Raw genomic sequence first — 12,674 nt, forward strand, 5'->3', positions numbered from 1 at the left:
GATCCCAGGGTCCTGGGATCGAGTCCCACATCGGGCTCCTAGCTCGGCAGGGAGCCTGCTTCTCCCTCTGCCTCTTAAAAAATAAATAAATAAAATCTTAAAAAAAAATGCAAATATTTATTGTAGCTTGATTTTCAAAATTATAATGTGGCAGACAGTGGGACATTTTCATTTTGTTACTCATTGTTAACACCATTCTTTCCAAAATATTCATAGGTCGCCCTTTTCCCTACTTATATAATACTAAAAAAAGGAAATGCTAGAAAAAAAACAAAAATAATATTCATCGTATTCAGAAGTAGGATATGGACAGCGGTTTTTCCCTCCTCTGTTTTCCTATTTCCACATTTTGTTGCATTGGTTAGGTTATTGCTAAAATCAATTTCTTACTTGACAAAATATATTGTTTAAACTAATAAACTTGTATTTTAAAGTTATATCTGAAGACAATGCTTTAAAACATTTTCCTGTTTATACAACACATCAATAAAAGAAAGAATAAGAACCATATGATACTCTCAATAGATGCTGAAAAAGCATTTAACAAAGTACAGCATCCCTTCCTGATCAAAACTCTTCAAAGTCGGGCGCCTGGGTGGCTCAGTGGGTTACGCCGCTGCCTTCGGCTCAGGTCATGATCTCAGGGTCCTGGGATCGAGTCCCGCATCGGGCTCTCTGCTCAGCAGGGAGCCTGCTTTCTCCTCTCTCTCTCTCTGCCTGCCTCTCTGCCTACTTGTGGTCTCTCTCTGTCAAATAAATAAATAAAATCTTTAAAAAAAAAAAAAAAAAAACTCTTCAAAGTGTAGGGATAGAGGGCACATACCTCAATATCATCAAAGCCATCTATGAAAAACCCACCGCAAATATCATTCTCAATGGAGAAAAACTGAAAGCTTTTCCGCTAAGGTCAGGAACATGGCAGGGATGTCCATTATCACTGCTATTCAACATGGTACTAGAGGTCCTAGCCTCAGCAATCAGACAACAAAAGGAAATTAAAGGCATCCAAATCGGCAAAGAAGAAGTCAAATTATCACTCTTCGCAGATGATATGATACTCTATGTGGAAAACCCAAAAGACTCCACTCCAAAACTGCTAGAACTTGTACAGGAATTTAGTAAAGTGTCAGGATATAAAATCAATGCACAGAAATCAGTTGCATTTCTCTACACCAACAACAAGACAGAAGAAAGAGAAATTAAGGAGTCAATCCCATTTAAAATTGCACCCAAAACTATAAGATACCTACGAATAAACCTAACCAAAGAGGCACAGAATCTATACTCAGAAAACTATAAAGTACTCATGAAAGAAATTGAGGAAGACACAAAGAAATGGAAAAATGTTCCATGCTCCTGGATTGGAAGAATAAATATTGTGAAAATGTCTATGCTACCTAAAGCAATCTACACATTTAATGCAATTCCTATCAAAGTACCATCCATCTTTTTCAAAGAAATGGAACAAATAATTCTAAAATTTATATGGAACCAGAAAAGACCTCGAATAGCCAAAGGGATATTGAAAAAGAAAGCCAAAGTTGGTGGCATCACAATTCCGGACTTCAAGCTCTATTACAAAGCTGTCATCATCAAGACAGCATGGTACTGGCACAAAAACAGAAACATAGATCAATGGAACAGAAAAGAGAGCCCAGAAATAGACCCTCAACTCTACGGTCAACTAATCTTTGACAAAGCAGGAAAGAATGTCCAATGGAAAAAAGACAGCCTCTTCAATAAATGGTGCTGGGAAAATTGGACAGCCACATGCAGAAAAATGAAATTGGACCATTTCCTTACACCACACACGAAAATAGACTCAAAATGGATGAAGGACCTCAATGTGCGAAAGGAATCCATCAAAATCCTTGAGGAGAACACAGGCAGCAACCTCTTCGACCTCAGCCGCAGCAACATCTTCCTAGGAACATCGCCAAAGGCAAGGGAAGCAAGGGCAAAAATGAACTATTGGGATTTCATCAAGATCAAAAGCTTTTGCACAGCAAAGGAAACAGAACAAAATCAAAAGACAACTGACAGAATGGGAGAAGATATTTGCAAATGACATATCTGATAAAGGACTAGTGTCCAGAATCTATAAAGAACTTAGCAAACTCAACACCCAAAGAACAAATAATCCAATCAAGAAATGGGCAGAGGACATGAACAGACATTTCTGCAAAGAAGACATCCAGATGGCCAACAGACACATGAAAAAGTGCTCCATATCACTCGGCATCAGGGAAATACAAATCAAAACCACAATGAGATATCACCTCACACCAGTCAGAATGGCTAAAATCAACAAGTCAGGAAATGACAGATACTGGCGAGGATGCAGAGAAAGGGGAACCCTCCTACACTGTTGGTGGGAATGCAAGCTGGTGCAGCCACTCTGGAAAACAGCATGGAGGTTCCTCAAAATGTTGAAAATAGAACTGCCCTATGACCCAGCAATTGCACTACTGGGTATTTACCCTAAAGATACAAACGTAGTGATCCAAAGGGGCACGTGCACCCGAATGTTTATAGCAGCAATGTCCACAATAGCCAAACTATCGAAAGAACCTAGATGTCCATCAACAGATGAATGGATCAAGAAGATGTGGTATATATACACAATGGAATACTATGCAGCCATCAAAAGAAATGAAATCTTGCCATTTGTGACAACATGGATGGAACTAGAGCGTATCATGCTTAGTGAAATAAGTCAAGCAGAGAAAGACAACTATCATATGATTTCCCTGATATGAGGAAGTGGTGATGCAACATGGGAGCTTAAGTGGGTAGAAGAAGAATCAATGAAACAAGATGGAATTGGGAGGGAGACAAACCATAAGTGACTCTTAATCTCACAAAACAAACTGAGGGTTGCTGGGGGGAGAGGAGTTGGGAGAAGGGGGTGGGATTATGGACATTGGGGAGGGTGTGTTCTTTGGTGAGTGCTGTGAAGTGTGTAAACCTGGTGATTCACATACCTGTACCCCTGGGGATAAAAATACATGTTTATAAAAAATAAAAAATTAAAAAAAAAACAAAACATTTTCCTGCTTACATATAACTTCAAAATGCTTGTATATTTTACTTTTTATTTAGGTTGATGAATATTTGTTAACATTTACAATAACAGCAGAAAAAAAAAAACACTGCTTTCATGGAAAAGAGCCAATGTATTAAAAAGACAGTTCTAACACCATGCCCAGAAAAACAGAAATTCTCACCTTCCTCCGCCAAAAACCATCTAACTTTAGAGCCATGATTGTTAAAATCTGCCCAGCAACAAAAAAAGATAACAGTAGTTCCTAAATGCTAGGCCCAATACAGGGTAGTAGAATACTAAGGAACTTTTTTAAACTCTAAATTCTTGAAGGCCTTCCTAAGTGAAACAACTAAATTTTCTGGAAAAAATAATACCTGAATGCAAAAATTCAAATAATATTGATCCTTCCACCCCCCCAGTCAAAACATTAGGATTTGACTTGGTTTTGCCTTGCTTACCTTCTTGGTTGACAACTGAATTGAATGAGGGGTGGGGCGCAGCTCTATGTGATGGTTTCTGAGGAGTGACTGCCCTCACTGGAGGTGGTCCTCCAGTTGGAGGGGGCCCAAGAGGAGCTCCTGGTTGGAAAGTGGTAGGCAGAGATGGGTTCACTAATGCGGGTGTAGAACCTACAGAAACATCAGTTTTTTACAAGTCACTTAAGAACTAAGAAGAACAGCCTTTTACCAAATATGTGTTAACTTCCAGATTTACATTTTAATTAAAATCACTAACAAATTACCAGAAATATGTTACCTGCTCAGGTTTATGACTTCCTAATTTATATGCATGCTTTACACATTTTCAAGTCTCTTTAACATGCTTCTTATTTGTCAATTATTAAAGGAGCATCAAATCACTTATAGGGTAGATTCAATGCCCTGTTTATTGATTAATTTTAATTAACTGGTCACAGAGGTTCAACAAGGCCATGTCAAATATTCCAACAGAAATTAACATGAATAAATTATTATTAATGACCTATTAACATAGTCCATTCAATTAACATTAATTAGGTTGACAGCTTTCTAAAGCTACAAACTAGAGGTGCCTGGGTGGCTCAGTCAGTTGAGGACGGACTCTTGTTTTCAGCTTGGGTCATAATCTCAGGGTTTTGGAATCGAGCCCCATGTGGGGGTCTCTGCTGAGCTTTGGAGCCTGCTTAAGGTTCTCTTTCTCCCTCTTACTCTATTCCTCTCCCCTGCTCACAAGTTCTCTCTCAAAGAAAATAAAGAAAGGAAGGAAGGGAGGGAGGGAGGGAGGGAAGGGGAAGAGAAGGAGAAAGGAAAGGAAGAAGGAAGGAAGAAAAGAAAACAAAGGAACACTTCCTAGGCTTAAAAAATCAGGAAATGATACAAAAGTTAAAGTATATACTTTATAAAACACTGATATCTGAGAAGTTTAACACTACTCACAAAACTAAACTAGGAATGACGTGGTATTTTTCATTATATCTACCAGTATCTTGCTGCCTTGATTTCACGAGTTTTCTTTTCTTTTTTTTTTTTTAAGATTTTAAAAATTTATTTGACAGAGAGAAATCACAAGTAGGCAGAGAGGCAGGCAGAGAGAGGGGGAAGCAGGCTCCCTGCTGAGCAGAGAGCCTGATATGGTGCTTGATCCTAGGACCCTGAGATCATGACCTAAGCAGAAGGCAGAGGCTTAACCCACTGAACCAACCACGTGTCCAAATTCCAGGACTTTTTAAATCCTCTGAATTTGTAAGTGAAATAGATAATAAATGAATTTTACTGATATTCTACCTGTATTTGTAAAACCTTGTGATTTTTTAAAGTAAAGGGATAAAGAGACCCAGATACGAAAATTTTCAATGTTTCTTCAATACTGTTCAATTCTCCAGGGTCAAAATGAAACGTGATTGTTATTACTGAACCTTATAGCTCCGAACAAGACAAATCAGTGCCCTGTTAACAACTGAAGATACAGATTACTGCCATATAACTCCCTTATCAAGGAAGCACTGATATATATCCATGGCAATACAGACAGGTCGAAAGAACAAAAGGACAAGGTACACTACCAACTCAACACGAGCAAAAATGTATGATACATCTGGCCACAAAGGTGTAACAACCTAATGTTTAACAAAATACAAGTGAGCTTATAGAGATTTTTCACAGGTTTAAGAAAAAAAATTGAAACCACAACATGCTACATTTCATAAAGTAGACTGTTTAAAAAGACTTTATTTATTTATTTGACAGAGAAAGAGAGAGATTGCAAGTAAGTAGAGAGGCAGGCAGAGAGAGAAGGGGAAGCAGGCTTCTACTGAGCAGAGAGCTCGATGTAGGGCCTGATCCCAGGACCCTGAGATCATGACCTGAGTCAAAGGCAGAGGCTTACACTGAGCCACCAGGAGCCCCTAAAGTAGACATTTTTTCAAGCTGAATAATTTTTTCTTTTTTAAGTAGTCACAAGCCCTGTGTGAAGTCCAACAGACTTTGAACTCATGACTGCGAGATCAAAACCTGAGCTGAGACCAAGAGTCAGGCAGGCACTTAACCAACTGAGCCACCCAGGTGCCCCTCAAGTTGAATAATTCTTTTTTTTTTTTTAATTTTATTTATTCATTTGACAGACAGAGATCACAAGTAGGCAGACAGGCAGGCAGAGAGACGGAGAAGCAGGGTCCCCACTGAGCAGAGAGCCCGATGTGGGACTCTATCCCAAGACCCTGGGATCATGACCTGAGCCAAAGGCAGAGGCTTTAACCCACTGAGCCACCCAGGCGCCCCTCAAGTTGAATAAATCTTATATATAACATTAGTAGCTAGAGTTTTAGAACCTGCCCTCTTGAGACCCCTAAAGCCAATGTAAGGATGTTAAAAGATGGCTTATGAGGTAAAAGCAAAGTCAGATTGGGTGCCTGGGTGGCTCAGTCGGTTAAGTGTCTGCCTTCAGCTCAGGTCAAGATACCAGTGTCTGGGATCAAGTCCCACATTGGGCTCCTTGCTCAGCGGGGAGCCTGCTTCTCTCCCTGCCTGCTGCTTGTGCTCTCTCTCTCCTCTGACAAAATAGACAAACAAACAAACAAATAAATAAATAAATAGAAATCTTAAAAGAAAAAAAAAAAAAAGAATCTGCCTTCAGCTCAGGTCCTGATCTCAGGACCCTGGGATTGAGCCCCAGCAACCGCTCTCTGATCAGTGGAGAGTCTCCTCCTCCCTTAGACGCCCTCTCCCATTGTTCATATTTCCATGCTCTTTCTCTGAAATAAATAAATAAAATCTTAAAAAAAAAAAAGGAAAAAAGAGAAATTTAATGATGTGGACTCGAAACTTAGCATAACCTAGATACAGTTTTGAGATCAGATAATCAGGCACCTACTACCAATTAAGTGTTAAAAAAATGAGGAATTTTTTTTAGAAGTATCTAAGAAAAAAGAAGGATAATCATATATTTATTTAAGGTTCATTTTCTTAGTAAATGTATCTTTCTTCCCCTTCTTTTATATAAGAAGCTTCCTAAGTTTTGTCATTTGCTTTTGTCTTTCACCGTATCTGTGGTGTAGCTCTCTACCTGAGGGCTTGTAATAACTGAAAAAATTTCAGATTATTAATGATGTGCTTTTTAATAAGAAGCTATATCTACTCATAAATAGTTTTTTTTTTTAAGATTTTATTTATTTATTTTACAGACAGAGATCACAAGTAGGTAGAGAGGCAGACAGAGAGAGAGGAGGAGGAAGCAGGCCCCCCACTGAGCAGAGAGCCCGATGTGGGGCTCGATCCCAGGACCCCGGGATCATGACCTGAGCCAAAGGCAGAGGCTTTAACCCACTGAGCCACCCTCAGTGGCTCCTTCAGGAGCCCCTAAATAGTTTTTTTTTTTTTTTAAGATTTTGTTTATTTATTTATTTGACAGACAGAGATCACAAGTAGGCAGAGAGGCAGGCAGAGAGAGAGGAGGAAGCAGGCTCCCTGCTGAGCAGAGAGCCCGATGTGGGGCTCCATCCCAGGACTATGGAATCATGACCTGAGCCGAAGGCAGAGGCTTTAACCCACTGAGCCACCCAGGCGCCCCTAAATAGTTTTTTAATAGTAGCTTTTTCCAAACTATTCTCTTGTGGCTTTGGGCCAAGTATTCAAACCTCATTTCTTATCTGTAAAAGAAGATACTGTCATGAAGATTAATTAAGATACCACATACAGAAGTTTGGCAAAGTGCTGGAAAATAAAAACATTCAATAAATGTTACTTATAATTATCAATAATGACATGAAAATTCATTAATTTCAAATGACTGATGCTCACTCATGGTGCCAAATGAATAAGAATAAAAGTAACCAGACGATTTCAGTTTGAACAACTGCAGATCAGAAGATTTCTACACAGAAACCAATTTTCAGTTTCAATTGGTTAAGTGTCTGCCTTCAGTGCAGGTCATGATCCCAGGGTACTGGAATCAAGTCCTTCATTGGGCTCCCTGCTCAGCGGGGAGCCTGCTTGTCCTCTCCCTTTGCCTGCCACTCCCCCTGCCTGTCCTTGCTCACTCTCTCACTCTGTCTCTGACAAGTAAATAAATAAAATATTAAAAAAAAAAAAAAAGAAAGAAACCAATTTTCTAGAAGCAACTTTAGCCTTTATAGACCAAAATGCAAAATGTATTCACCAGAGCCAATGACTGATCAGAGGCCAAGAAAAACAGTTTCAGCAGTTCAAGTATATGTAGTATACAGGAATACATACACTAGGTAACTATTGATATTACTATTTCATTTGGAAGTTTTTACTAGTTCATTTCCTTGAGGATGTCGGCTCAACAGAATCAACCTGCAGATCTCAATACAGAATTTTAAAAGCTTTTTAAAGTAACACTATTAATTTTGTTAAGTGTACAAGACACTAATTTTAAGAGCTAAGTAGGAACAGCGAAATGGTTAAATGTAATTGTGAACCAGATATGACCAAATTTTGATATACAAACTGATGTACACACAATCCCAACCAAAACTGCAAATTGACAAACTAATCCTAAAATTCTTATGAAAATGCCAAGGAAGGCAGAATAGTCACAACAAACTTGAAAAAGAAAAACAATGTTGGAGGGGTGCTTGAGTGGCTCAGTCTGTTAAGCATCTGACTTCAGCTCGAGTCATGATCTCAGGGTCCTAGGATGAGCCCTGCGTGGGGCTCCCTGCTCAGTGGGGAGTCTGCTTCTCCCTCTGCCCCTCCTCCTGCTCGTGCTCTCTCTTTCTCAAATAAATAAATAAAATCTTTTAAAAAAAGAAAAGAGAAGAAAGAGAAAAGAAAAAAGTTGGAGGAGTCATACTTCCCAAATTCAAGACTTACTACAAACCTATAGTAATCAAGTTGTTTGGTACTGGTATAAAGACAGTTATAGATCAGAGTCCCTTACATTTATGATCAATTGATTTTCAATAAGGGTGCCAACACCATTCAATGAAACAAAGAACAGTCTTACCATCCAATAGTCCTGGGACAAATGTATACTCATACGCACAAGAATGAAGCTGAACCCCTACCTCACACTATTCACAAAAATTAACTCCAGATTGATCAAAGACCGAAATATGAGAGCTAAAACTATAAAATCCTTACAAGAAAAAATAAATATAAATCTCTGCCCACTGCTTTCTGGCTGCAATTCTGGTAATTAACACTCTTCACTACAAAGTTATTGTCAGGATCCTACACTTTCTGGGGACCAAAACTGTCTAAGCCATAACAAAAAGATAACCCAAGCCTCAGATCAAGACAACAAAAAAGAGACCGAGCTTCTTAATATGGAACTGAGCTTCTTAATATGGAACCCAGTTAAAAAACAGTAATGGCAAGCCCATAAGGAAGTAGATCTACATGCATACCTGATTCCCTGAAGTATCATGGGTGACTCAAAGAAACACAGAGGATACCATCAAAGGTAAAAAGCAAACCCATGATTCTAAGCTAACTCAAGGTTAGAGAAGTAACTTATTTAAAGATTAACAATGAGAAAACTAAGAGTTCTCCATTTGGTTTTAAGTCTTGAAATATAAATTATAACATCTCAACTCCCAAAATTTTCTCATTTCTACAGAGGAAGTACTCCTAATAAGAACTCTACCTGATTTTATGAAGTTGTTTTGAAATGAAGGATCTCCAGAAGAGACATACTGATGACTTGTCAAATTTGTATTCCCAGATATAGTTGGTTGGGATGATGCAGGAGGACAATGGTTTGTCTGTGATCCTGTGGATGAATAGTTATACTGCCAATTCAAAGGTGGATGTACGTTGGCTCCAGGAAGAAAGCTACCAGAAGGCATTGGTGTAGCAGCTGGGTTATGAGAAGTAGGTAGTGGCATTCGGGGAACAGGAGCACTGTGAAGTGAAGGTGTCGCTGGATTAGAAGCCACAGGTGGTCTGTGAAGAGTCTGCCCAGGTCCCTGATAATTACTTAACGGAGAAACAGTCTGAGAACCACCATAGTTAGACTGTCCAGAGACTGGATTCAATGTCTTTGCTGGTATTAGATGAGGATAGGATCCTGGAAGCTGAGAATTATATCCTTGGTTCACTGATATTTGTGAAGACACCAGTGCATTTTGGACAGGACCTTCCAATAAGAGGAGGAAAAATTAGTATTGCAAACAAAGCAATAAAAATACTTTAAGAAATACAGTAATGCATATGGTACTCTTATAATTAAATAATAAAAAGACAACCCAATTTAAAAATGAACAAAAGATTCAGGCATTCAAATATATTTCCAAAGAGATATGCAAACAGTCAATACGCACATGCAAAAACACTCAACATTATTAGTCATTAGAGAAATACAAATCAAAACCACAGTGAGATGGCACTCACACCAATCTGGATGACTGAAATGAAAAAGTCGGTAAACATTTTAGTGTTAACAAGAACCTGGAGAAAATACTGAGCCCTGCATCAGGCTCCCGTTTCTCCCTCTCTCACTCCCCCTGCTTGTGTTCCCTCTCTCACCGTGTCTCTCTCTGTCAAATAAATAAATGAAATCTTTACAGGACACCTGGGTGGCTCAGTTGGTTAAGCGTCTACCTTTGGCTCAAGTCATGATCCCAGGGTTATTGGATCCAGTCCTGCATTGGGATCCTTGCTCAGTGGGCAGCGTGTTTTTCCTTCTGCCCCTGCCTGCCATTACCCCTGCTTGCGCACTCTCTCTCTTGGTCTCCGACAAACAAACAAACAAATAAATAAATAAATCTATCTTTAAAAAAAATGTGGAGAAACTGAAAACCTCACACAATGCTAAAAGAAGTGTAAAATGGGGCAACTACAGTAGAAAACAATTTGGCAGTTCCTCAAAGTATTAAACCTAGTTATCATATAATCCAGCAATTCCACTCTTACCTTGCATAAAAACTCATGCACAAATGTTCATAACATCATTATTCATAATTGCAAAAAAGTACAAACAACCCAAATGTCCATCAACCAATGAACAGATAAACAAAGGGTACATCTATACAACGCAATATCATAAAAAGGAATGCAATATTGACTACATTTTACAACATAGATAAACCTTGACAACATTATGCTGAGTGAAAGATGCTGGCCATCAAGAGCATACGTTGTATGATTCATTTATATGAAATGTGCTGAACAGCAAAATCCAGTTGTATTTGCTGGACTGCAGGCGCTGGGAGATTGTAGGGGCTGGGAGGAGGAGGGAATGGGGAGTAACTGCCAGTAAGAATAGGGTTTCTTTTGGGTATTATAAAAATATTATAAAACTGATAGTAGTGATGGTTGCAGGAAGCCTGCTGCTCCCCCTCCTTGTGCTCTTTCTGTCTCTCTCACAAATGAATAAATTTTTTAAAAATCTTTAAAAAATTATAAAATTGATAGTAGTGATGGTTGCAAAACTCTGTGAATACAAGAAAAATCAATGAATTGTCCATTTTAAAGCTGTTATGGGGCGCCTGGGTGGCTCAGTGGGTTAAAGCCTCTGCCTTCAGCTCAGATCATGATCTCAGGGTCCTGGGATGGAGCCCCGCGTTGGGCTCTCTGCTCAGCGGGGAGCCTGCTCCCCGCCCCCCGCCTACTTGTGATCTCTATCAAACAAATAAAAATATTTTAAAAATTAAAAAGATTAAAACTAATTACAAAATAAAGCTGCTATAAAGAAAAATCCCTAGAACTACTACTTCTACTCAGGAATATACTGTTATTTCTGTTGCTTAAATTAGACAATAAAAGGAAATAGATAAACACTATTTAAAAAGATTTTATTTGAGAGCAAGCGAGTATGAGCACAAGCGGGGCAGGAGGAGTAGAGGGTAGAGAAGCAGACTCCCCACTTAGCAGGGATCCCCAATGTGGGGCTCAAGCCCAGGACCCTGAGATCAAAGGCAAATGCTTAAAAGACTGTACCAGTCAAAATACTTTTTAAAAAGATAGCACTCAGAGTGCACCTGGGTGGCTCAGTCAGTAGAGTGTGCAACTTTTTTTTTTTTTTAAAGATTTTATTTATTTATTTATCTGAAAGAGAGAGAGAACAAGGAAGACCAGAGGGAGAAGGATGAATACACTCCGTGTTGAGCTTGGAGTTGTACTTGGGCCAGAACTCATGACCCTGAGATAATGACCTGAGCAAAAATCAAGACGTGGATGCTTAACTGATTAAGCCACCTAGATGCCCCAGCTCCTCTTTAAATATTTATGTATAATGAAGACCCTCATCTTTGAGTTTAATATATGCATATGGTAAAGTCACTGTCAACTGACATGTTACTTCATTTAATGGCGAAAGACCTTCATAAACAAGCTATTCAATTTCCTACTCCTTTTCCTCTGTTCAGCTCCAGTCCCACCCACCTGAATGTTCCTACAACAAGCTTAAATATGCTCCTACCATAGGGTTCCTTCACTTTTTAACTCTGCCAAGAATGCTCTTCCCCAAGATAATCTCATTCAGTGTCTTTACTCGGGTCTCTTTTCGAACAATCTCCTCAAAGAAGCACCACGTGAACACCATAATTCAAATAGCACCTCTTTTCATTCTCTTCACCTCTGACCCTGCTTTATTTTTCCTTCTAGTGTTAAAATGACACATGTTATTTATTTATAGTCTCTCCACCTCACTATAACATACGATCCATGAAGATAGGGACTTTATTTGGAGAAATGTGAGAATCAACTGTAATAAAAGCTAGTTTCAAATGCTACAGTATTCACCTGATGGGATCTCTCTTTTTTTTTTTTTCCTAAAGATTTTATTTATTTATTTGGCAGGCTGAGAGAGAGAGGAGGAAGCAGGCTCCCCGCTGAGCAGAGAGCCTGATGCGGGGCTCGATCCCAGGACCCTGAGATCATGACCTAAGCCAAAGGCAGAGGCTTTAACCCACTGAGCCACACAGGCGCCCCGCTGATGGGATCTCTTAAAGGTAAAAAAAAAAATTATTCCATTCCTGGGGATAAAAATATATTATATGTTTATAAAAAAATTATTCCATGATATGGCACCATGCTGGATATTCTTATAAGCATGACTTTTAAATAAATTAAGGATGCCTGGGTAGCTCAGTCAATTAAGCAGTCCGCTTTTGATTTTGGCTCAGGTCATGACCTCAGGGTCATCAGAACGAGTCCCACAAGAGGATCCACAATGACCATAGAGC

At 39.1% G+C, this 12,674-nt stretch overlaps 1 protein-coding gene across 4 annotated transcripts in view; it reads right to left on the reverse strand.

The window, feature by feature from the left end:
• SEC24A (SEC24 homolog A, COPII coat complex component) overlaps window positions 1-12,674 on the reverse strand; it is a 67,811-nt gene that overhangs the window by 38,744 nt on the left and 16,393 nt on the right. For 2 of the 4 annotated variants that reach the window (XM_045075496.1, XM_004744947.3), the window contains exons 2-3: window positions 9,134-9,625; window positions 3,505-3,675 (exon numbers count right to left, since the gene is read on the reverse strand). In XM_045075496.1, coding sequence (XP_044931431.1) covers window positions 3,505-3,675; window positions 9,134-9,625 — 663 coding nt within the window. The remainder of the gene's footprint in view (window positions 1-3,504; window positions 3,676-9,133; window positions 9,626-12,674) is intronic. The other 2 variants (XM_045075495.1, XM_013052488.2) reach the window with 2 other exon arrangements.

The sequence above is a fragment of the Mustela putorius genome, unplaced genomic scaffold, assembly GCF_011764305.1.
Source record: "Mustela putorius furo isolate JIRA1106 unplaced genomic scaffold, ASM1176430v1.1 tig00000145_pilon_pilon_pilon, whole genome shotgun sequence".
NCBI classification, from domain to species: Eukaryota; Metazoa; Chordata; class Mammalia; order Carnivora; family Mustelidae; genus Mustela; species Mustela putorius.